Source organism: Cervus canadensis, chromosome 5, assembly GCF_019320065.1.
Source record: "Cervus canadensis isolate Bull #8, Minnesota chromosome 5, ASM1932006v1, whole genome shotgun sequence".
NCBI classification, from domain to species: Eukaryota; Metazoa; Chordata; class Mammalia; order Artiodactyla; family Cervidae; genus Cervus; species Cervus canadensis.
This window is the reverse complement of record NC_057390.1, coordinates 68360230-68382674: the sequence shown is the minus strand read 5'-3', so window position 1 is coordinate 68382674 and position 22445 is coordinate 68360230. Positions and strand designations below refer to the sequence as shown.

The 22445-nt window shown below is 37.6% G+C and overlaps 1 protein-coding gene across 4 annotated transcripts in view; it reads left to right on the top strand.

Moving 5' to 3' along the window:
• The window catches only part of ZNF512 (zinc finger protein 512), a 28613-nt gene that overhangs the window by 1220 nt on the left and 4948 nt on the right, over positions 1-22445 (top strand). Inside the window, exons 3-13 of one of the 4 annotated variants that reach the window (XM_043469064.1) lie at positions 7830-8014; positions 8958-9053; positions 9335-9418; positions 10077-10201; positions 10700-10786; positions 11186-11284; positions 11875-12042; positions 14825-15019; positions 18176-18277; positions 19154-19216; positions 20684-20782. In XM_043469064.1, the coding sequence (XP_043324999.1) occupies positions 7830-8014; positions 8958-9053; positions 9335-9418; positions 10077-10201; positions 10700-10786; positions 11186-11284; positions 11875-12042; positions 14825-15019; positions 18176-18277; positions 19154-19216; positions 20684-20782 (1303 nt within the window). Of the gene's footprint in view, positions 1-7826; positions 8015-8957; positions 9054-9334; positions 9419-10076; positions 10202-10699; positions 10787-11185; positions 11285-11874; positions 12043-14824; positions 15020-18175; positions 18278-19153; positions 19217-20683; positions 20783-22445 lie in introns of all 4 variants that reach the window. The other 3 variants (XM_043469063.1, XM_043469066.1, XM_043469065.1) reach the window with 3 other exon arrangements.

Sequence of the window (22445 nt, the reverse complement as noted above, 5' to 3'; positions counted from 1 at the left end):
CTACTTGGCTTCAAGGCTGGTTTATTATATTGTATATTGAATGCGCTAAGCTTTTCCATATTCGTTAATACCAAAAAAAATTCTTGTTCAGGAGATATTCAGAAAGGATTAATTCCTTCATATAACATTTACTAGATACCTGCTTTATGTCAGTTGTGTGATAGGTTAGATATACAGACATGAAAAACACAAGATCAACACAATACTGAGTAATGAAATATTTTTATTTCAAGAATTATATATAGTCTTTTGGGAAGGGGAGTGATGTTTGGAAGGGAAGGGTTGCTGGTGCAAATCACTCCTAAACAGACTTGAAAGTCAGGGAATAATGCATTTAACCATAAGGAAAAGGATTTTTTTGTTTGTTTTTCAGAAGAAATAACAGAATGTGAATTTGTAAAAGGTTTTAATGGAATAGCAAATGGGTAATTGTTAGGAAATGTAAAGGCTTATGGGCTCTCATCCATTGATAATCAGAATCATTGGGCATCAGAATCCCTATTTTTAACTGGCCTAGGATATTGTGAAGTTTGAGAATCACTGGTGAGAATTGAGACTAGAAGAGTAAAGGATGAAAACGTGGAAAAGATCAGTGTTTAAGGTTTGGGTAGAATAAAAAAAGGCTGCAGATGATACTGAGATGAACTTAAAATATTTTTCTAATAAAATATAACTATTTTCACCTAGAGAATGAACTAGGGGCTCTTAAAAGTTCTTGGTAGATCAGAAAGGAGTTGAAAATAGGTTAAACTTCTCATCTTCATGATAAGAAGCCAAGACTAAACAACAAATTATTTTAAAGTCACTACCATTATGATAGTCATTGTTGAAGCCAAAAGCTATTTCTTGTCATATTTATGGAAAGAAAGAGAGTGAGTGAGTGAGTGAAAGTCACTCAGTTGTGTCCGACTCTTTGAGACCCCATGGACAGTAGCCTACCAGACTCCTCTGTCCATGGAATTCTTCATGCGAACACTGGACTGGCCTGGGTTGCCATTTCCTTCTCCAGGGGATCTTCCAGACCCAGGATCAAACCCGGGTCTCCTGCATTGTAGACAGATTATTTACTGACTGAGCCACCACAGAAGCCCCAGGATAAAGAAGTTTGATATTAATCTGGTTTTTAATAAATAATAAAAAAATAAATGAACCCTGAGTTGATAGGTACTGTAAAATACTTGAGAATTGTTTTTGTTGAGTGCTTTAAAAATAAGAAACCTGGAGAGAGAATTCCCTGTCCACAATGACTTAATCCTCAAGTTAATCATGCTGACATATAAACTAGTTGATTTTTCACTATACACATGCTTATTCATGAGCAGGGAGCTGGGTATGTCTGAGTCCAACATTGACTGTATAGAAATTCCTATGAGGATGTTACCTAAGAGGAGTCAATTGGGACTTGACTCTTTATAGCCTGTTGATACTATCAGGTCTTTCTGGTAGAGATTATTCCCATTGTTTGGTATGGTGGGTTTTGGCCCTAGAGGACTGCCTGTTCCCATTAAATTATTTTTATACCTTCACTGAGGTATAATTGAAGTGCAGTTGGCTGCATATATTGAAAGTATAGGGTACCTTCAGCTTTGACATAATGTAAGTACCCATGAAACTGTCACCACAATCAAGATAAGTTTCCCTGTCTCCCATAAGTTTTCTCATGTCCCTTTGCAATTCATTCCTCCCTTCACGCCTGTTGCCAGACACCCACTGACCTGTTTTCTGTCACTGTACAGTGGTTTGCATGTTCTAGGATTTTATATAAATGAAATCAGACACTATGTCCTCTTTTTGCATTCTTTCTTTCACTCAGAATAATGATTTTGAGTGAAAAATAGTTTTTATTGCTAAAAAGAATTCCATTATGGATATACCATAGTTTGTTTAGCCATCTACCTGAGAGATGTTTGCATTATTTTCAGTATGAGGGTGTTAGAATAAAACTGCCATGAACATTATGTGCAAGTTATCTGTGTGGAAAAATATTTTTGTTCTCTTGATAAATACTTAACACAATATATATTTATAAGATGGTACTTACCATCTTAGACTGATTAGCTCATATGTCAGGAGTATGTTTAAGTTTTTAAGAAATTATTTTGCAAGTCGGTGGTATGATTTTACATTCCTACCAGCAGTGTATGAAAGTAAGTCTCTAATTTTAGCAACTTTAATGGTGTGTAGTGGTGTTTCATTTTGGTTTTAATTAGCATTTTCCTGATGAATAATGATGTAAAACATCTGTTTATGTGTTTTATTGGTCATTCATATATCTTCTTTTGTCAAATGTGTGTTCATGTCTTTTGCCACCAAAAAAAAAAAGTTTTGTCTCACTATTAAATTTTTTTTGAATACAGTTCCTTTGTTACATATATCTTGACTATTTCCTCAAGTCAGTGGTTTGCATTTCATTTTCCTAATGGTATCTTTTGAAGAGCAAAAGTTTTAAATTTATCATTAAAAATAAAAAGAATTTTATCATTTTTTTCCTTTTATGTTTTGTGCTTTTTGTGTTTTATTTAAGGAAACTTTGCCATCTCTAATTGCAAAGATTTTTTTCCTGCGTTTTCTTCCAGATGTTTTATAGGTTTTGCATTCAGGTCTGTGGCTCATTTAGAGTTAATTTTTATGCATGGTGTGTTATAAAGATCAGTATTAATTCCTTATATATCTAGTTGTTGAAAAGACTTTCCTTTCCCTATTCAATTGCCTTTGCACCTTTGTCCAAAATCAGTTAAATGTACATAGGTGTGGGTTTCCTTGGTGCCTCAGTGGTAAAGAATCCACCTGCCCATGCAGGAGACATGAATTCCATCCCTAAGTCAGGAAGATCCCCTGGAGAAGGAAATGGCAACCCATTACAGTATTCTTGGCTGTAAAACACCATGGGCAGAGTTGCCTCGTGGGCTACAGTCCATGGGGTCACAAAAGGAGCCGGACACGACTTAGTGACTAAACAACAGCATATATAGGTGTGGGTCTGTTTCTGAACTCCTGTTATCCTATTCCATTGATGTATATGTTTGTCTTTTTGCTAATACTGAACTGTCTTGACACTGTGGCATTAGAGTAAGTCTTGAAATCAGTTGTCATGTACTTTCTTGTTTTTTCAAGATTGTTTCAGCTGTTATGTTTTCTTTGTTTTTTAATATAAATTCTACAGTTTGTCATCTCTATAAAAAGAAGCTAAAATAAAAATAAAAAAGGAAGCATGCTGGAGTATTGATTGGTACATATATTGAATCTGTAGGTAGATTTAGGGAGAACTGCCATTTTTAACAGTGTTGCATTTTCTGATTTATAAGCATATTTTCCATTTGTTTTGGTCTTCATTTTTTCTTACCATTGTGTTGTAGTGTTCATTGTAAAAGTCTTGGATGGCTTTTTTTAAAATTTTAATTCGAGGCTAATTATAATGTTGTGGTGGTCTTGGATGGCTTTTGTTAGATTTGTTTTTAGGTTCCTAGATTTGTTGTAGATTCCTGTGTTTTTTGTTATTGTCAATGCTATTATTTTTATAAGTCTATTTTCTAGTTGCTTGTTGCTAGCAGCTACGAATAAGTTGAACTTTTGTACTTTAACCTTGTATCCTGCCACTTGCTAAATTTGTTTTTAATTCTAGTAATTATTTCATATATTTCCTTAGATTGTCTTTGTAAACTGCGAAAAATCTGTTAAAAAAATCTGCAAATCAGTTCAGTTGCTCAGTCGTGTCAAGACTCTTTGTGACCTCATGGAATGTAGCGCACCAGGCCTCCCTGTCCATCACCAACTCCTGGAGTTTATTCAAACTCATGTCCATTAAGTTGGTGATGCCATCCAACCATCTCATCCTCTGTTGTCCCCTTCTCCTCCTGCCTTAAATCTTTCCCAGCGTCAGGGTCTTTTCAAATGAGTCAGTTCTCATCAGTTGGCTAAGATTTGTAGAATTGTCTGCTTTTCTTTTTCTGTCAGTTTTATTTTGTATACTCTGAGCCTCTGTTGTTAGACATGTGCAATGAGTAATTATGTCTTCCTGATGATATTTTTATTATGAAGTGTTTCTTTTTATATCTGGTAATACTCTTTGTCGTGAAGTCTATTTTATCTGATAGTAAAATAACTACTCCAGCCTTACGGTGTTTGCTAATGGCATAGTATAATTGTTTTATACCTTTACTTCCAATCCACATATGTCGTTTATGTTTAAAGTGTGCCTCTTGTGGACAGCCTATATTAAAATACTTTTTTATTTACTCTCTCAATGTCTGACTTTGACCTGGAGTAATTAGGCCATAAACATTTAAATTAATTATTGACATGATTGGATTTAAGTTTGCCATTTAATTATTTGTTCTCTCTACCTTGTTTTGTTTATTCCTATATACCTTCTTTTGGATTATTTAAATGTTTAGTGTTCTATTTTATTTTATTTAATTTTTACTCTCCCTCCCCCCTGCCTTTTTTTTGGTGGGGGAGAGGTTTGGTAATGGTTGCTTTCAGAATTAACAAATATACATACCTATCATTTCATCATCTACTTAAAGTTAATATCCAACCACTTTGCTTAAATGTAGAAGCCTTACAACCATATAAATTGCTTTAACTGCCTATTGCTGACTATTAAATTATAGCTGTTGTATATGTTATATCTACATTTACCTTACTAGATAATGTTAAAATTTTGCTTTAAACAGTTTTTAGTATTTATCCACCTATTTACCATTTCTCTTACTCTTTCTTCATTATTAAAAATCCAAATTTCCCTCTAGTGTCATTTTTTCCTTCAGTTGAAATTATTTCCCTTTGCATTTTTCACAGAGCAGTTCTGCTGGTGACAAATTTTCTTAGTTTTTGTTCTTCTTAAGGGTATTTTTCACTGAATGTGGAATTTCAGGTTGATAAATCTTTTCTCTCAGGATCTTAAAGATGATGTTGTGCTGTCTTCTGTCCTTGGTTTCTGTTGAGAAAATCATCATTTGAATCATTGTTCTCTGTATGTAATATGTCATTTTTTTTCTAGCTGCTTTCTGGATTTTTTAAATCTTCAGTTTTAAACAGTTTTATTAAGATATATCTAGGTGTTTTTTTTTTTTTTAATTTATCCTATTGAGTGTTTAATTTACAGCTCTGTGAATCTGTGAATTTTAAGTCTTTCATTAAATTTGGGGGATTTTTTCCACTGTTACCTTTTTAAAAATATTTTTTCTTAGTCTCTGTCTCTCTTTCCTCTTCTGTGATTACAACTATATCTAGGTTAGATCTTTTGATATGGATCCACAGGTTGTTGAGGCTCTGTGGACTGTTCTTCAGTCTTTTTCCCTCTTTCTTCTTCAGATTGGTTAATTTCTCCTGATCTGTCTTAAGTTCATAGATTCTTTCCTCTGTCATCTCCCTTTTGTTACTAGTCCATCCAGTGAGTTTTTTATTTTATTTGTTATTTTTCAGTTCTTAAATTTCATTTGGTTCTTTTTTATGATTTTTATTTTTCTGCTGATGATTCCTGCATTTTCCTTTATTTCAAGTGTGTTTTCCTTTCATGAAGTGTAGTTATAATAGCTGCTTTAAAGACTTTGATAGTTCCATCATCTGCATCATCGTGGAATTGACATCTGTTTATCTGTCCTTTAAGAATTGCTTGCATTTTACTGGTTCTTTGTATGCTGCATAATTTTGGATTTTTATTTTCAAGATTGTGAATGTTATTTGTGTAGACTGTGGGTCTTTTTAGAATCTTCCGGGGATCATTGCTGCTTTTATTTCTGTTTAGGTTCAGACCATAAATTCTGTTCTGCTTTCTGAAGGCATTGGTTCAGTCTTAGTTCCTTTCTTTGAGTCTTTTTTATGATGGTTTAGAGCTTAGGGGTTAGTTTTAGACGTTTTCAGGTTTTTCAAATCCTGTTTTCAGTTTTCCAATCTTCTAATACATTGGTTTGGATCTGTTTCACACTGATAACTTAGGGGTTAGTCTGAGACTTGTGTGCTTTGTTCAAATCTTATTACATTTTTCAAAGCCTTTGCTAAGCTGGTTTGACTATGTTCCATACATACATAACTCAGGTTAAGCAGTGATTTGTGTGGATTTGTACACAGAATTAGGAGATTACCTTCTTTGCCTGCTTCTACTCTGTGATTCACTCACGTTCTCTAGTATATAGAGACCCCTTTTCATGGATTCTAAGGCCAAAAAGTTTCTACTGGAATTTAAGCTGTCCTTGCTGGTCTGCACGTGGAGCCCATCATGTTGCAAAGCCACTTGTGAGAGGGGGAAAAAAACTAGAAAGCATACCCTGTGTAACTCACTTCTACCAGTTTTAACTCTACTGCACAATCCACCTACTTTTGTTTACTTTTTGAGGTCCAGAGTTTTTCGTTGTAATCAGCAGGAAGAATGGGCTATAGTGGGTGTATGCCACTATGCAAAAGCGGGACATTTCTATATTAAAGCTGTAATATTGGACCTCATGTACAGAGAGCTGAAAATCATTTTTCCCTTTTAGTAGCATACTGACATTGTAAGCCTCTGTTATTTTTCAATCTCCATGTCTGTCCCCTTCCTCCCAGAGACAGCCATACTAACAAGTTTGGTATTTGTCCTTAAATAGTTGAGTCCTTGTAAAATAGCTAGTGCTATTTGTGTATTTGTTAATTTACTGAGTTGACATTGTACTATAGATCTGTTCTGTTTCTTTTTTTTATTCCACAATATGCCTTTTAGTTATGTTCAAAGATGTGTAGAGATGGTTTATTGCTTCTAACAACTACATAGTATTCTGTAGTAAGCATGTATCACATTTTACTTTTTCCCCCCTAAGAATGGTCACCAGTGTTACTTCTAACTCCCTGCTACCACAGACCTCTATGTGTAATTCTTACCAACTCTGCCTCTAAAGTATTGTCTTGAGTTTTTTGGTTTGTCATCTCTACTGCGAAACTTTAGTTCAAGCTTAAGCTTTTGTCATCTCTTACCCATACTGTTGCAACAAACTGCTAACTCTTCTCTTTTCATTCACTCATCCTCTGTGGGTCATTTTTTGTACCATCCAGAGTGGCCTTTCTAAATCACACATCTAAGGTAGGTCTCACACAGTTGGTTGGAAAGGGGATGTCTCAGAGATCCTGGACTAGGCAGTTTGAGAACTGCTACTCTACCACACTTTGAGCCACCTAGAAGATACTGTGTTGCTACTCAGTAATGTTTGTTAACTGCATAAGTGACTGGTCTTAGATTTGGAAATTTGGATGTAGCTGTATACCAGATTTCTGGCCAGTGTAACTCAGATAAGATAGCACCCTTCCTTTAGCTATGAAATCTTAAGTATCATGTTGCTTAAGTAAGACAGGGTGTCCTGACATCAAGGTTTAGGGCTGAGGCTAAGGGAAAAGGAAGATGGATCAGACTAGAGCTTACAAACTGTTCTTTTCCTTCTTTATTCTAAGGGGTACTATTTGGTTACTGTCCCTCTGCCAGAGAAATAGAGAAGCCTGGATATACGTTCTTATAGATCAGGAGATCTTCTGAAGGGTCATCAAACACCCTGTTACTTTTACTACTTTCTTTTCTTTGATGAATTTAGGAAAGAATACCTATTTTGGCTATAAAGTGATGATTTATGGAGAGTGCTTATTCTTTCTGATTATAGCAAAGTGTAATAACAATTTTATGTATTGTATCAGGTCAACTATTTTAATTGTTAGAAAATTACAATCTAAATTGTTTTTATTATCAGGCTTCTTAGTTTTTTTGCACAGGTAACCAACTTGGTTATCTTCTTAGGATATAATATAGTTAATAGGAACTTTATCCCAGACCCTTCTTTGTGGTATTTCTCTTTGTGTCATGTTAGTAGCAGGACCCAATGCTCCATAAAGGATAATAGTTTCCAGTACACTATCCCTCACGATGACTCCTTAAGCGGCTCATCATCTGCTTCTTCATGTGAACCAGTGAGTGATTTTCCAGCATCTTTCCGAAAATCTACCTACTGGATGAAAAGGAGAAGGATCAAGTCAGCTGCTGCTTCCCATGTAGAAGGTATCAGTATTATTATTTTATTCTATCTTATTCCAAAGACAGAGAACTCTCTACTTAATATTTTGAGGTGGTGGTTTAGTCGCTAAGTCATGTCTGACTCTTTGTGACCCTATGGATTGTAGACCAGACTCCTCTGTCCATGGGATTTCCCAGGCAAGAATACTGGAGTGGATTGGCATGTCTTTCTCCAATATTTTGAGGTAGCTATTGTAAATGACTTTTAAAGTGTTAAGTACCACTTACGTGTTTCTTATTAGTGATTGAATTTTTTTTTTTTTTGGCTGTGCTAGGCAGCTTGTGGTATCTTAGTTCCCCAACACGGGATTAAACCTGGGACCCAGCAGTGAAAGCAGTCCTAACCACTGGACAGCCAGGGAACTCCCTTGAAATTTTTTAAGGTGTTAGGCTGTCACACACTATTAGTTTCATGAACTGTTCCTCTATTTTACTGAGTGAAAGTCTGCAGATCTTATTTCTCTAGGCTATACTGGTATTACCTTTCCTTTTCACATGAATTGAACTTTTTTTTCCATTGTTCTAGTTTCATCCTCTGTTGAAGGTTTAGGGACTGGTGGTAAAAGGGCTGTTCTAAGTAGAATTTTCTTAGTGGTTATAGCCTGAGGGGTTCTTAGGAGCCCTTTATCTTGGACAGTTAGCCTCAAATCAGGATCAAACAAATCACACTGCCTAAAGGACCTTATTAGTCATAGGGAACAATTAATCACTTGGAATGGAGAACAATACAGAAGGAAAAGGGGAGGTTGAGTCAATTAATAGAAGGTTATATCAACTTCCCTAAAAAACTTATGAACACTTCATGAGGCCTCGCTTGCTGATGATCTTTTTCCTTTCATGATCTTGTGATAGATGATTTAGAGGCAGGCCCAGATGTTCATATATAAACCATACTAAGATTTTGTTTTGTTTTCTTGTGTTATTTCAGGGTCAGGTGGAGTATCAACCAAAGGAAAAAGGAAACCGAGCCAGGAAGAAGATAAAGACTATCGAGAATTTCCTCAGAAGAAGCATAAGCTTTATGGTAAGGGAGTAACTTCGCTAATTCTTTTTCCCTGGGTGCCTAGGTTTTGTTTTTTGAAGGTGAAAGGAACCTTAGAAAGCACTTTTGAGCCCTTTGAATTTTTTGGCAAGGAATGGCCTCCAACCTGCCTTATTTTTTACCCTTTTCTTCTCTCCTGACTTAAGGGAGTCAGTTGGTTGAGGGAGTGGGGCACAGCGTGTTGAGGAGGGAAGAGATTTTTGGTGGTAGCGCAGGATCAGCAGAGGTGATGTGTCAGGCTTCAAGTTTCTGTTTTGCGTCAGGGAGGAAGCAGCGGCCTAAAGCTCAGCCTAATCCCAAAGCCCAGACTCGCCGTATTCGGAAGGAACCACCAGCTTATGCAGCAGGTATGCTTTCAGAAGCTTTGTGAGATCTAGTTCTCTCATTCTGTCTTTGTTGTTGTTGCTGTTGGTAAAGGAATGATGTACCAAAGCATTTCTTTAGGAGGCACTTATTAGGGACATAGGTTTGAAGATAAGTCATGTTTGTTCAAGTTTTGGCTCTTTGTTAGTTCTTTGACCTGCCTCTTAATTTCTGCAAACTTCAGTTTCCTAGTCTCTAAATAGGAATAATAAAGCAGTCAGAATTGTTGTGAAAATTAAATGGGATAAAAACATTCACCAATCTCTGGCACATACAACCACTTAGCAAACTGGTTGTTACATATCTCAGTTACATATCCCATTCTTACATGCTGCTATGAAAAATGTTACTCATTGTCACTTATATAGGTCAGTAAAACTGGGGAAAAAATTATTGTCCATTTCTATAAGCCACTGGGCTTGGGAGTGGTTCTTGGATGGTTTTTGTCATGGGAATTGAGTGGGAGTTTCAGAAACTCTTCACTGTCTGAAAAAATTTATTTCTAGAAGTTATATACAGCAAGAGTCTTTCCCCCAGGAAGAGAAAAAGCCACTTTATGATACTTTTCCTAAAGTCTGAGATTGTGCTTTTTGTATCTGGAGAATACCGCAAATTTTAAGTGTTCCTTTCTCTCCTTTGTAGGCAGTTTAGAGGAGCAGTGGTACTTAGAAATTGTGGATAAAGGCAGTGTCTCCTGTCCTACCTGCCAGGCAGTGGGGAGAAAGACCATAGAGGGCTTAAAGAAACACATGGAAAACTGCAAACAGGTTAGATAATTTGTGGCATTTCATAACTCTTATAAATTTTTACCCAAACTTGAGACCTCCGGCACTGTGTTGGATATGCTGATTATTGTGGAGAAGAGGCAGCATTGTGTCATAGAGAGTCTGACAGACTTGGGTTTGAATCGTCATTCAGCCACTTACTTGTTGGGTCATTTAGTTTTTCATTTGTGGACCTCAATTTTCACACTTACAAAGTAGCAATTATTACTACCTGTGTAACCCATGAGGATAAAAAAGTGCCTGTCCCATTTCTTGACAAATACTGGCACTCAGTAAATGGTAGTTCTTATTATTTTAAAAATGCGTAGCCTTTACCTCTTTGCCCTTGAGGACATGACAGTGAATTATGGGGGATTTTGAGATTCATTATTATTGTATAATTTGGGAAATGAAGATACAGATGAGAGCATTTTCATAGGACTTTGTGACATCCTATTTCTTTGTTGAACAGTTTGGCTGAGCAGCATTTTTCCCTTGTAGGAAAAGCTTACTTGTCGTCATTGTGGGAAACAGCTTCGTTCATTACCAGGGTTGAAGTATCACGTCATGGCAAATCATAATACCTTGGTAAGAGCATCTTCTGTCCCTCATGAGCGTGTGATATTTGAATATCTTTACTTGGATGAGTGTAGATACCTCAGTGGAGATGGCTAAAGCTCTGGGACTTCATAGGGATGTAAGGAAGAAGAGATCATTTTGATAGAAGAGTTACACACAATGAAATGTGGATACGGAAGTATTTGAGGTATTTGTGTGTTTAGGTTAGCCCAAAGGTTCATATCCTGAGAGGCAGAGACTTTGAACTCTTAGTTCCTTTACATTCACTTTACTGTTCAGGAGAAGATAAAGCCAGGAGTCAGATAACTTAGATTTCGTGATCATCAGCTTAGGTTCTAGTCCAGGCCTTGATTCTCATGGAATTTTTTTCTGTGAATCAGCTGGCTGTTTGTTTCTCTTGTTTTCAAGCCCATTTTAAAGGCTGGAGATGAAATAGATGAACCCAGTGAGAGGGAACGTCTCCGAACAGTTCTGAAGAGACTGGGAAAGCTGAGATGCATGCGTGAGGTAAGAGCCCAAAGACAGAAACTCCATTTGCCTAGAGCCTCAGGTCAATGTCTTTCTGTTACTTCCTCCCATCTCTCCTTCTCCCTTACAGACCTGGTTTTGTGTCATCTTCCAGCATCAGAGTAACTTCTGATTTTCAAGGTCTCCTGAACTCATTAACAGTTCTTTATTTTCTTTCTCATCTCCAGAAATGTGTGCTTCTCCCTTTTCCCTTTGTTTGAAGGAGTTTCTTTGTCATCCTTTCTTTTGTGTGATAAAGAGGATCATAGTAACCTCATATTGAGGAACTTTGATATTGCTGGGTATTTGGTGTTGGAATGGAGCTGATTCATAGATCAAGGAGGAAGCTCTGACACAGAGGAGGTATACAGTTCTAGTTTGTTGAATGCTGACTAAACTGGTTGAATTTCATGCTTGGTGGTAGAAAGGATAGCACTTGGGCCAGGGAAAAGGAAGGGTTGTGCCAATGGGAAATGTTGAAGAGGGTCTAGTAATATCAGAGTGTCTAGTTGTGTGATATGGCTCTTTAGAAATTAGAGGTTATATCAAAATATGTAAGATTAAAATATAGGCCTTTCTCCTGTGTTCAGAGTTGCTCTAGTAGCTTCACCAGCGTCATGGGATATCTGTACCATATGAGAAAATGTGGCAAAGGGGCTGCTGAGCTGGAGAAGATGACCCTGAAATGTAACCACTGTGGAAAGCCGTATAGATCGAAGACTGGACTTGCGTATCACCTGAGGTCAGAGCATGGTCCTGTGAGTACTGATTACTTTCCAGACCCTGTTTGGGGGTCTATTCTGTGGTGACTGCTTTGCGACTACATGTTCTGTACATCCTTGGTTCCTCATTTGTAGTTCCTTTTATTCTGAATGTTTTTGTTCTCTTTTTCCTTGTTTCTGTGCTCTTCTTTCTGCTGTTTGATCACTATTAGAGAAATCAAAGTTTATTGTGTAGTCTGGGTCTAAGTAAACTCAATACTTTATTTTTAAAGCATAAGGCATTCTCCCTTAGCTAGAAATTTTATGGGACTCTATCCAGCTGGTTCGGTCCCTCTATTCCAGTTTTCTTGTCCTGACTTTTTCTTTTCCTCATTACATTTCTAGGCTCTCCCACCTCATGTTTTTTTTTAGCACTAAGTTTCAAGGTATAGTTTAGATATGGTCATTAATATTCACCCTTTTTAGTGTATATTATAAGAGTTTGAGAAAAACATATGTAACTACTACCATAATCAAGATATAGAACAATTTAATCATTCCCCCCGAATTCTTTTGTGTCCCTTTGTAGTCAGTTGTTCTTCCCACTCCCAGCTGGCTCACCACTGATACATTTCATGTCCTTATAGTTTTGCCTTTTTTGGAATGTTATATAAATGAAGTTGTACAGTATGTACCTTTTTGAGTCTGACTTCTTCCACTAAGCATAATACATTTGAAACTTGTCCATGTCTTACATGTATCATTAGTTTATTCCTTTTTGTTTCTGTCTAGAATTCCATTCTGTCTAGGATGTTTCACAAGTTGTTTATCCATTCACCAGTTGAAGAGCATTTGAGTTGTTTCTAGTTTTTGGCAATCAGGAATAAGCTGCTGTAAATATTTACATAAAGGTTTTTGCATGAAAATAAGTTTTAATTTCTCTTGGGTAAATAAATACTTAGGAATGGGATTGCTAGGTCATGTGATAAATGTATGTTTACCTTTTTAAGAAACGGCCAAACTTTTCCAAAGCAGCTGAGCCATTTTCTCACCAGCAGAGGATGAGAATTTTAGTTGCTTTGCATGTTTATCAACTCCTGGCTATTGTCAGGTTCATTTTTGAAATCCATTCTAATAAATATATAGTGGTATTTTACTGCTGTTTTAAATTTGCACTTCCCTAATGACTAGTGATGTTGACTGTCTTTTCATGTGCTTATTGGGAATGTCAGTCTTTAGTGAAATTTCTTCTTTAGTGAAGAGTATTGAAATCCTTTGTTCATTTTATTGTTGGAGTATTTGTTGTTTTACTAATAAGTTTTAGGGCTTCCCTGGTGGCTCAGAAAGTAAAGAATGCACCTGCAATGTGGGAGTCCTGTGTTTGATCCCTGTGTTGGGAAGATCCCCTAGAGGAGGGCATGGCAACCCACTCCAGTATTCTTGCCTGGCTTCCCTGATAGCTCAGTTGGTAAAGAATGCACCTGCAATGCAGGAGACCCCAGTTCGATTCCTGGGTCAGGAAGATCTGCTGGAGAAGCGATAGGCTACCCACTCCAGTATTCTTGGGCTTCCCTTGTGGCTCAGCTGATAAAGAATCCACCTGCAATGGGGGAGACCTAACCTGGGTTCAATCCCTGGGTTGGGAAGAGCCCCTGGAGAAGGGAACAGCTTCCCACTCCAGTATTCTGGCCTGGAGATTTCTGTGGACTGTATAGTCCATGGGGTCACAAAGAGTCGAACAAAATTGAGTCACTTTCATTAAGTTTTAAATAATATTTTGAATTTTTTTTAATATATTCTGGACACAAGTCTTTAAGCAGATACATGTTTTACAAATATTTTCTTCTGGTCTTAGTTTGTCTTTGCATTTTTTTATAGTGTTTTTCAAAGGGAAGAATTCTTAATTTTCATAAAGTTCAGTTTGTCTTTTTTCTCCCTTCATGGATAATGCTTTTGTTTTTATAGCTATGATATTTTTGCTCAGTATGATGTATAATTTTCTTTTGCTGCATTAAAACAATCATCATAAAATTAATGGCTTAAACAACATAAATGTATTATCTCACAGTTTATTAGGCCAGAAGTTCAGGCTCAGCTGGTTCTCCTGCGTAGAACCTCGTCAGACTGGGCTCAGTGTTAGTAGGACTGTTCCTTTATGGAGGTTCGAGGGGCGGATCTGTTTGCAGGCTCATTAAGCCCAATCAAGAATTCAGTTCCATGCAGGTATAGGACCTTATTTCTTTGCTTGCTGGGAGATGTGCTCAGCTTCTGAAGGCCACCTGCAACCTTTGGCTCATGGACTCATTCGTGTTTGAGTCAGCAAGAGTATTGAGTCTCTCTCACCTTGGGAATCTTTCCTGTCTCTTTTTTTCTGTCACACCTGTCTTACTTAAAGTCAGCTGACTGTGGACACAAATTAGATTTACCTTAAAATTAAACCTAGGTTAATGTTTGATTGACTTAACTGATGACAGTAGCCTAACGAAGTGGACCCATCAGAACCCATCATGCCCAGGATCATAAGAATGTTCTCCCTAGGTTTCTCCTAGAATTTTTATACTTTTTATGGTTTATATCTAGGGCTATGATGCATGTTTATTTCTTTTTATATGGGTATGTCTTGACTTTTAACCACTTGTTACAATATAACAGATTTTATCCTGCTAAGAAGCTTTTTTACCAGTAAAATATGCAGTAATATGGTGGAGCTTGATACTAGTGGTTAGCAAGCTAGTAAAGAGCTATTTTGATTTTTAGGGCAGGAAGGACAGCCTTTAATCACTGGCTCTAATGGAAACCATTTCTCAGGCCTGTGTTTTACTATGTCTTATTCTTGCAGATATCCTTCTTTCCAGAGTCAGGACAGCCAGAGTGCTTGAAGGACATGAGCTTGGAGTCGAAGAGTGGAGGCCGAGTTCAAAGACGTTCTGCCAAGATAGCTGTATACCACCTGCAGGAACTGGCCTCTGCTGAACTGGCCAAGGAATGGCCTAAGAGAAAGGTGCTTCAGGATCTGGTACCTGATGATCGGAAGGTGAGGCAGAAACTTGTATCAGTTTTGAACTGTTAGGTCTGATATTGTGCTTACTACACGCAGAAAGGTAAACACATATGAAATTACATGACAAACAGTATTTTTCTCCTTTATCCTCGGAGATGGAGTACATATGATCCAGCTTCAGTGTTTGAATTCATGTAGGTCCTAGAGTGACAGTCTTTTTCAGAAGTTCTTTAAGGAGCCCTCTTAATTTTAGACTACTTCCAGGGGAACCTGAATTCCCAGATTTTTGTTTGGTCTTTGCCCAGTGTGTTTTTACTTTGTTAGTTCATATGTAGTAGTTTAATATTTAGTTTAGGTAAGAACTCCTCTTATTTGTTTCAATTTGTTTTTATAGCAGTAGACTTCCTCTTCCCACCTTCTTTCTTTTCCCAAATAAAAGCTTATGCAAAACACCATTTTATATACTAAAAAGGGAGTTGCACTGACTGGGGGTAGTGAGCCCAAAACTGAAAGAAAAAAAATCTTAAAAGCAGCAAAGCAACTGGATATGTACAAGAGAACTCCCACAGAACTATCAGTTGACTTTTCAGCAGAAACTTTGCAGGCCAGAACGGGGTGACATAATATATTTAAAACCATGAAAAAACCTACAACCAAGTACCCTACCCAGCAAGGCTGTCATTCAGCTTTGAAGGATAGAGAAAAGATTTTACAAGACAAGTAAAAGCTACAGGAGTTCAGCACCACTAAATCAGCTTTATAAGAAATGTTAAAGGGACTTATGGATATATGAAAGAAAAAGATATAGAATATGTCTAAAACATTTGATGGGGGTAGAATAAAAATGCAGGGTTGTTAGAAAGCCTTCATACTTAAGAGAACAGCAAGTATATATGTATATGTGGCTTGCTGTTGGGTTTTCTCTGGTGGCTCAGATGGTAAAGAATCTGCCTTGAGTGCAGGAGACCTGGGCTTGATCCCTGGATTGGGAATAGCCCCTGGTGAACAGAATGGCTACACACTCCAGTATTCTTTCCTGAAGAATTCCATGAACAGAGGATCCTGGCTTGCTATAGTCCATGGGGTCCCAAGAGTCAGACACGACTGAGCAACTAACACTTTCACTTCCAAGGGTTGCTGTATGTAAACCTCTTGGTAACCACAAACCAAAAATCTGCAATAGATAAACATGAAAAAAGAGAAATGAATCCAAAACTGTCACTAAAGATAGTCATCAAATCACAAGGGAAGAGAGGAAAAGAAGAAGAAGGAACAAAGAAGAATAGATAACCTGAGAACAGTTAACTAAACACAGGAAGCACATATCTGTCAATAATTACTTTAGATATACATGGACTAAATATTTCAATCAAAAGACAAGGTTACTGAAGAATGGATATGAAAATAAGATCTGTATATATGCTGTCTAAAAGAGACTCATTTCAGATCTGACTGGCTGAAAGTGAGGGGATGAAAAAAGGTATTCCATGCAAATGGAAACAGAAAGAAAGTTGTTCAATACTTATATCAGACAAAATAGAACTTAAAGACTATAACAAGAAACAAAGTACATGACATAATGATAAAGGAGTCAATCCAACAAGAAGACATAACAATCTCAAATATATATTCACTCAGGGTGCTCATGCTCGGTTGTATCCGACTCTTTGCAACCCTTTGGACTATAGCCCACCACACTCCTCTGTCCATGGGATTTTCCAGGCAGGAATACTGTAGTGGATTGCCGTTCCTCCTCCAGGGGATCTTCCTGACCCAGGGATCGAACCTGCATCTCCTGCACTGCAGGCAGGTCCTTTATCCGCTGGGCCAGCGGGGAAACCTATTAAACACATGAAATGTAAAAATAATGTGTCTTATGTGGCTTTAGGATGGAATATATATATTTACTATATAAAGTCCATGTGGTATAATGTGTCATTTAAGGCGAGTTTTCCTTATTGATTTTTTTGTCTGGATGATCTGTCTGTTGATGTAAATGGGGTGTTAAAATCCCGTGCTGGTATTGTGTTACTGTTCTCCATTTTTGTTTGTTAAATACATAAAGCAAATATTAACAACCAGTTCTGTACTCTGATTTATCAAAGTTTCTTTAGTTTACCTTCCTTACTTCCCCCATTACCTCTCCAGACTTGATTCTGTCTTTCTATCTCAGAGAATTAGCTTCCTTTCAGATACTTTCATTTTTCAAGTAGGAGGATTCTTTACTCACCAGAAATGCAACTGTCTGTTACCAGTGGTGAACTTTGTAAGAACTATCTCTGCAGATGTTAAAACTTTTTTCTGGAAACTAGTTAACAGGACTTCTCTGATGGTCCAGGGGTTAAAACTGTGTTCCCAATACAGGGGGTTTGAGTTCGATCCCTAGTTGGGGAAATAAGATTCCGCATGGCTGAAAGCATGGTCAAAAAAAAAAAGTCACTGGAAACCAATTACAGTTGTAAGAAAAGACCAACTGGTGTCAAAACGTGTGAAAGAAAGTTCTGGGAATAATTCTAATTTTGTAGTATAAGGAAATAATAGGTGTTCTATACTCTGAGTCTTCTCACATTCTTTCAGGTTGAACCTTAGTTTTTTGGTGTTAGAATTTTTTGAATATCAAAAATTAACATGATTTCATTGAAGAAAAATGATAAATGCAGATAAGCAGGAATAAAATGAAAACCACTCAAAATTCTAGCACCCAGATAATACTGCTGTTAACATTTTGATTTCTATCTTTTGACCTTTATACATCATATTTATATATATTTATATGTTATATATGTATAAATATATAATATTTATATATAATATTTCTTGAGTATAATGTATACATATATATAGAAAGGACATATCTGTATTGCTTTCTCTCTCTTTTGTAACAAATATTTTTACTGTGTAATGCTCTGTCACTAGCTTTTTTATTTTCAACTTTAGCTGAAATGTTATATCTGAAAGTCTCCTGTCTTCTGTTAAAAGTCAAACTGTTTTAAGACAAAACAGTAGGCAATGTTTTGAAACAAACAATATGTTTTAGGAACTTAAAAGGATCTTACATGTTTTTTGTGTATGAAAATATACTTCTGTAAATCCAGAATTACATGACCTGAAGAGTTCACATAATTCTCTTACATGGGATATTTTGGTTGACAGTTAAGTTCCTCCAATAAAATGTTTCCTGTCTTATAGTTAAAATATACTCGTCCTGGGCTCCCGACCTTCAGCCAAGAAGTACTACACAAATGGAAGTCAGATATCAAGAAGTATCATCGCATCCAGTGTCCTAACCAGGTGGTTCTTTCTCATTCATCTAGTCATTAAATGTTAATCAAGTATCTGCTGTTGTTTCAGTTATTTATTCCTTTGTGACAAAGCACGTGAATCTTAAAGAGTTAAAACATTGATTACTTTATTAACAGTTCTATAAATCACCAATTCTATCCACACTCAAAGTGCAGTTGTATTAATACATGGCATCAGCTGGAATCATTTATGGGTTGCTTTCAGCTGGAAGTTCTGAGTGTTGAATGGCTTCTAAGCAGCCACTTCAGCTGGGATATTGGCTGCCCATATGCACTCTCTATCTTGCATTGTAGTTGGATTACCAGCAGGATGCATGGTGACTGAATTCTCAAGAAGAGTATTCTAAGAACATAAAGCAAAAACTCAGATCTCTTAGGCCTAGCTTCAGAATTTGTTAAGCATCATTTTCATAGCATGCTGTTTGTCAAAGGAATCACAGGACTTACCCAGTTTCAAAGGGAGAGTGTATGACTCATTTCCTGATTGGAAAAGTGGCATAGACTTTCCCACCATCGTTAATCAACTGCAATTGTATATGCAGTGCTTTGGGGAGGAGTAGATATACAAGAGACATTTATACTAGAGAAAGTTGATTTTTGCAAAACCTGAGCATACAATTTCTTATGTTTTTCTAAGTATCGGAAAAGCACAGGGAAGAGAATGTTTTAAGCTTCATTAAGCAGCTTGCTTATCTCTTTTTCTTTTACCTCTTGTTCTCTGGCTTGCATATGTTTCTGTGTGGTTGTGATGCAATTTATTTGACCTCTTCCTCCCGGGGGCAGAGTGGGTTAATGTGAATGGCCAGATTGCTAAGAAAACGATGCTATTTGGTGTCATCTTCATATGCTTTCTTCTCTGTTACAGGGTTGTGAGGCTGTCTACAGTAGTGTATCTGGTCTTAAAGCTCACCTGGGCTCTTGTACATTGGTTTGTAACATTCTGAACTATTTATCTGAACATGACCTCTAAAATAGTCTGACATGGAAGAGAATTCAGATTGAGTGAACAGCTACTTATCCTGTTGTCTGTTATCTTCAAAGACTGGTTTAGTTTTTTTGTGTGTCCCAAAAATTCTTGGTTTGTTACTAGGTGGGATACCAAGGCATGCCAAAGATGCAGAATAGCCCAAAATAGCCATAAGTCATATCAGGGAAAAACATTTGGAGAAAAATACATAGTTCTCAGTGCCTGTCAGGGATTTAACTTTTTCTGCTTGAGCCTATGCTACACTGGGCCTGTCCTGCTTTACTGGATCTTCAGCTTCCTAGAATCAACTTAACATGTGTTTATCTAGATGGGTGACAATCTCCAGAGCCATCTGAACTATACCGTCTTCTGGGGATGGGAGATGGGATCCCTGGATGTCAGGTTCACAGCCATTCACCTCACTGAATCTTTTCCATGTTGACCCAAGGGCCCTATAGCCCACCAGCCCTGGGATTGCTGCCACTTTCTGTTCCTGTTCAGTATCTGCTCACACAAAATGAACACCATGGAAACCTGAAGCCTTAGGAGGGGAGAGAAGTCTTAATTCAAGGCAACAAGGGAGTGGTAGGCTCCCAAAACCGACCTGTGCAGGAATGCTTAGGGGTTTGTCATCTTGATCCTAGTTTGAGTCATTCAGCTAGGTCTTATTGAGGGTGATCTTCTAATTCTGAATTCCCAAGGCATTCTTTACAGCATTGGATGATTCTAGTGGGAAGAATTACATGTTGGTTCCTCATTGAACTTAAGGAGTTTGATCATTTAGGGGGAGAAACCTGGAAGGAAGTGGAAGACATAGGGAAGATAGAACAATGTGACATGTTACATAACAAAATTGGGGACCTTCAGATTGTGTTGGGGTCTTAGTGGGGGCAGTGTTTGGTATAGAATTACATTAGAATAGATGTATTATGGTGATAATATACCCAAATGAGTTTTCCTAAATATATTGCTGTGCTTCACTTTGCTGAAGTCATATTTCCTCTTTTCATCTCTAATAGTCCCTACCCATTGCCCAGGTAGCACATGTGGCTTGTTGGAAGGGTAGCATTAACTATTTAACATGTAATGGTGCACTTTAACTTTTACCTGGGATGTTGTCTTCTCCATACTTTGAGGCAGGGAGGGTCTCTGCTGGCACTAACTTACTTATCTGCTGAATTAGCAGTTTACTTGTGCTGTAACCATTATTTGTGGGTATGACTTAGGATAGGCTTAAAGTGCTGGGTGGTGATTTGCGTTCAAACAATAAATTGTATTTTTTCAATATTGTAAATATATGTATGTGTATATGGGTGTGTATACACACACACACACATAGATAACATAGATACATACATTACTGTTTGAGATTTTCCTAAATTTGCTCCTAAATTGACCAATCATGCTTTTTTTCTTTTTTGAAAATAGGGAACATTTGTGGCTGGAAAATACAAGTGTCTTCTCTGTCAGAAAGAATTTGTGTCAGAGAGTGGTGTCAAGTATCACATCAACTCTGTCCATGCTGAGGTGAGGTTCCTTCTTTCCCACAACTTCATAATCTTATGGACCCCATGACTGTGCCACAAGGGTACATGGATTTTGTGCTTCTTACTATGGGCTGGGACTGTCAAGAAAAACTAAAGGGTCTACTGGACTCATTAGAGTTAAACAACTTCCTTAAATCAGATGTAGACTAGTATTTTTCTGTGAAAGCATTTGGGCTTCCTTGGTAGCTCAGCTGGTAAAGAATCTGCCTGCAATGCAGGAGACCCTGGTTCAACTCCTGGGTTAGGAAGATCTCCTGGATAAGGGAGTGGCAACCCATCCCAGTATTTTTGGGCTTCCCTGGTGGCTGAGACAGTAAAGTATCTGTTTGCAATGTGGGAGACCTGGGTTTGATCCCTGGGTTGGAAAGATCCCTTGGAGAAGGGAATGGCTACTGACTCCAGTGTTCTAGCCTGGAGAATTTGATGGACAGAGCAGCCTGGCATGCTACAGTCCATGTGGTCACCAAGAGTTGGACATGACTGAGTGACTTTTACTCACTCATTCATGAAAGCATTTGAAATAACTGTGGCTATGAGCATCCCTGATTATTCTAATTAACTTGTATGCACGGGCTCAGTCATGTCTGACTCTGTTGTGAGCTCATGGAGTGAGGCCTACCAGGCTTCTCTGTCCATGGGATTTTCCAGGCAAGAATACTGGAGTGGTTGCCATTTCCTTCTCCAGGGGATCTACCCGACACAGGGATTGAACCCATGTCTCCTGTGTCTTCTGCTTTACCACTGAGCCACGTGGGAAGCCTTCTGATTTCCTGAAGTCTAGTTAAACTAGGCATTTGACAACCAGGTTGCATTTACACCTTTGGAATTCTTGTTTCACAGCAATGTCTATACTCCTGTTTTCTGGTATTCCAACATCTTTGAGCAACCTGTTTTGAATATTGTTGAAATACTGCATAGAAACAATGTAAAAGATGTTATTGAGAGAACTGAGGTAATTTGAATACTAACTACTACAAAGTGATAGTAATAAGTCAATGTTAATATTCCAAAATGTGATAACTGTATTGTAGTTATGCAGGGAATGCCCTTGTTCTTAGGCAGATACATGACGTTTTTAGGAATGAAGTACCATGTCGGTAACTAAACTGAAGATGGTTCAGAGGAGGGAACAAAGGGAGAGTTGGAGGGAGGGAAGGAAGGGAAGAGAGATTAACAGAGCTCAGTCTCGGTGTTCATTGAACTATTGTAACTTTTGTGGAAAGTTTGTAAATTTTCAAAATTAAAATATTAAAAGTTGAAAATGCTTTAAGTTCAGAAGATCAAGAGTTTTCTCTTGGGGAAGGTTTTTAGGAGTCCAGATGAACAGAGAATTTGTTTGCTGTAGAATTAAATCCCTTATTGCAAAAGCTCAGGGAGTAGAGTGTGCATTCTCTTGGCATATTTTACTGCAGAAACTGTTGTTGCCTGCTGGGGAAAAATAGCAAGCCCCTGCAGCAGTTCTCTGCCCTCAGATGTAATAGTTCTTAGCCATGTGAGGTTCAATTCAGTTCAGTTCAGTCGCTCAGTCGTGTCCGACTCTTTGCGACCCCATGAACCGCAGCATGCCAGGCCTCCTTGTCCATCACCAACTCCCAGAGTCCACCCAAACCCATGTCCATTGAGTCAGTGATGCCATCCAACCA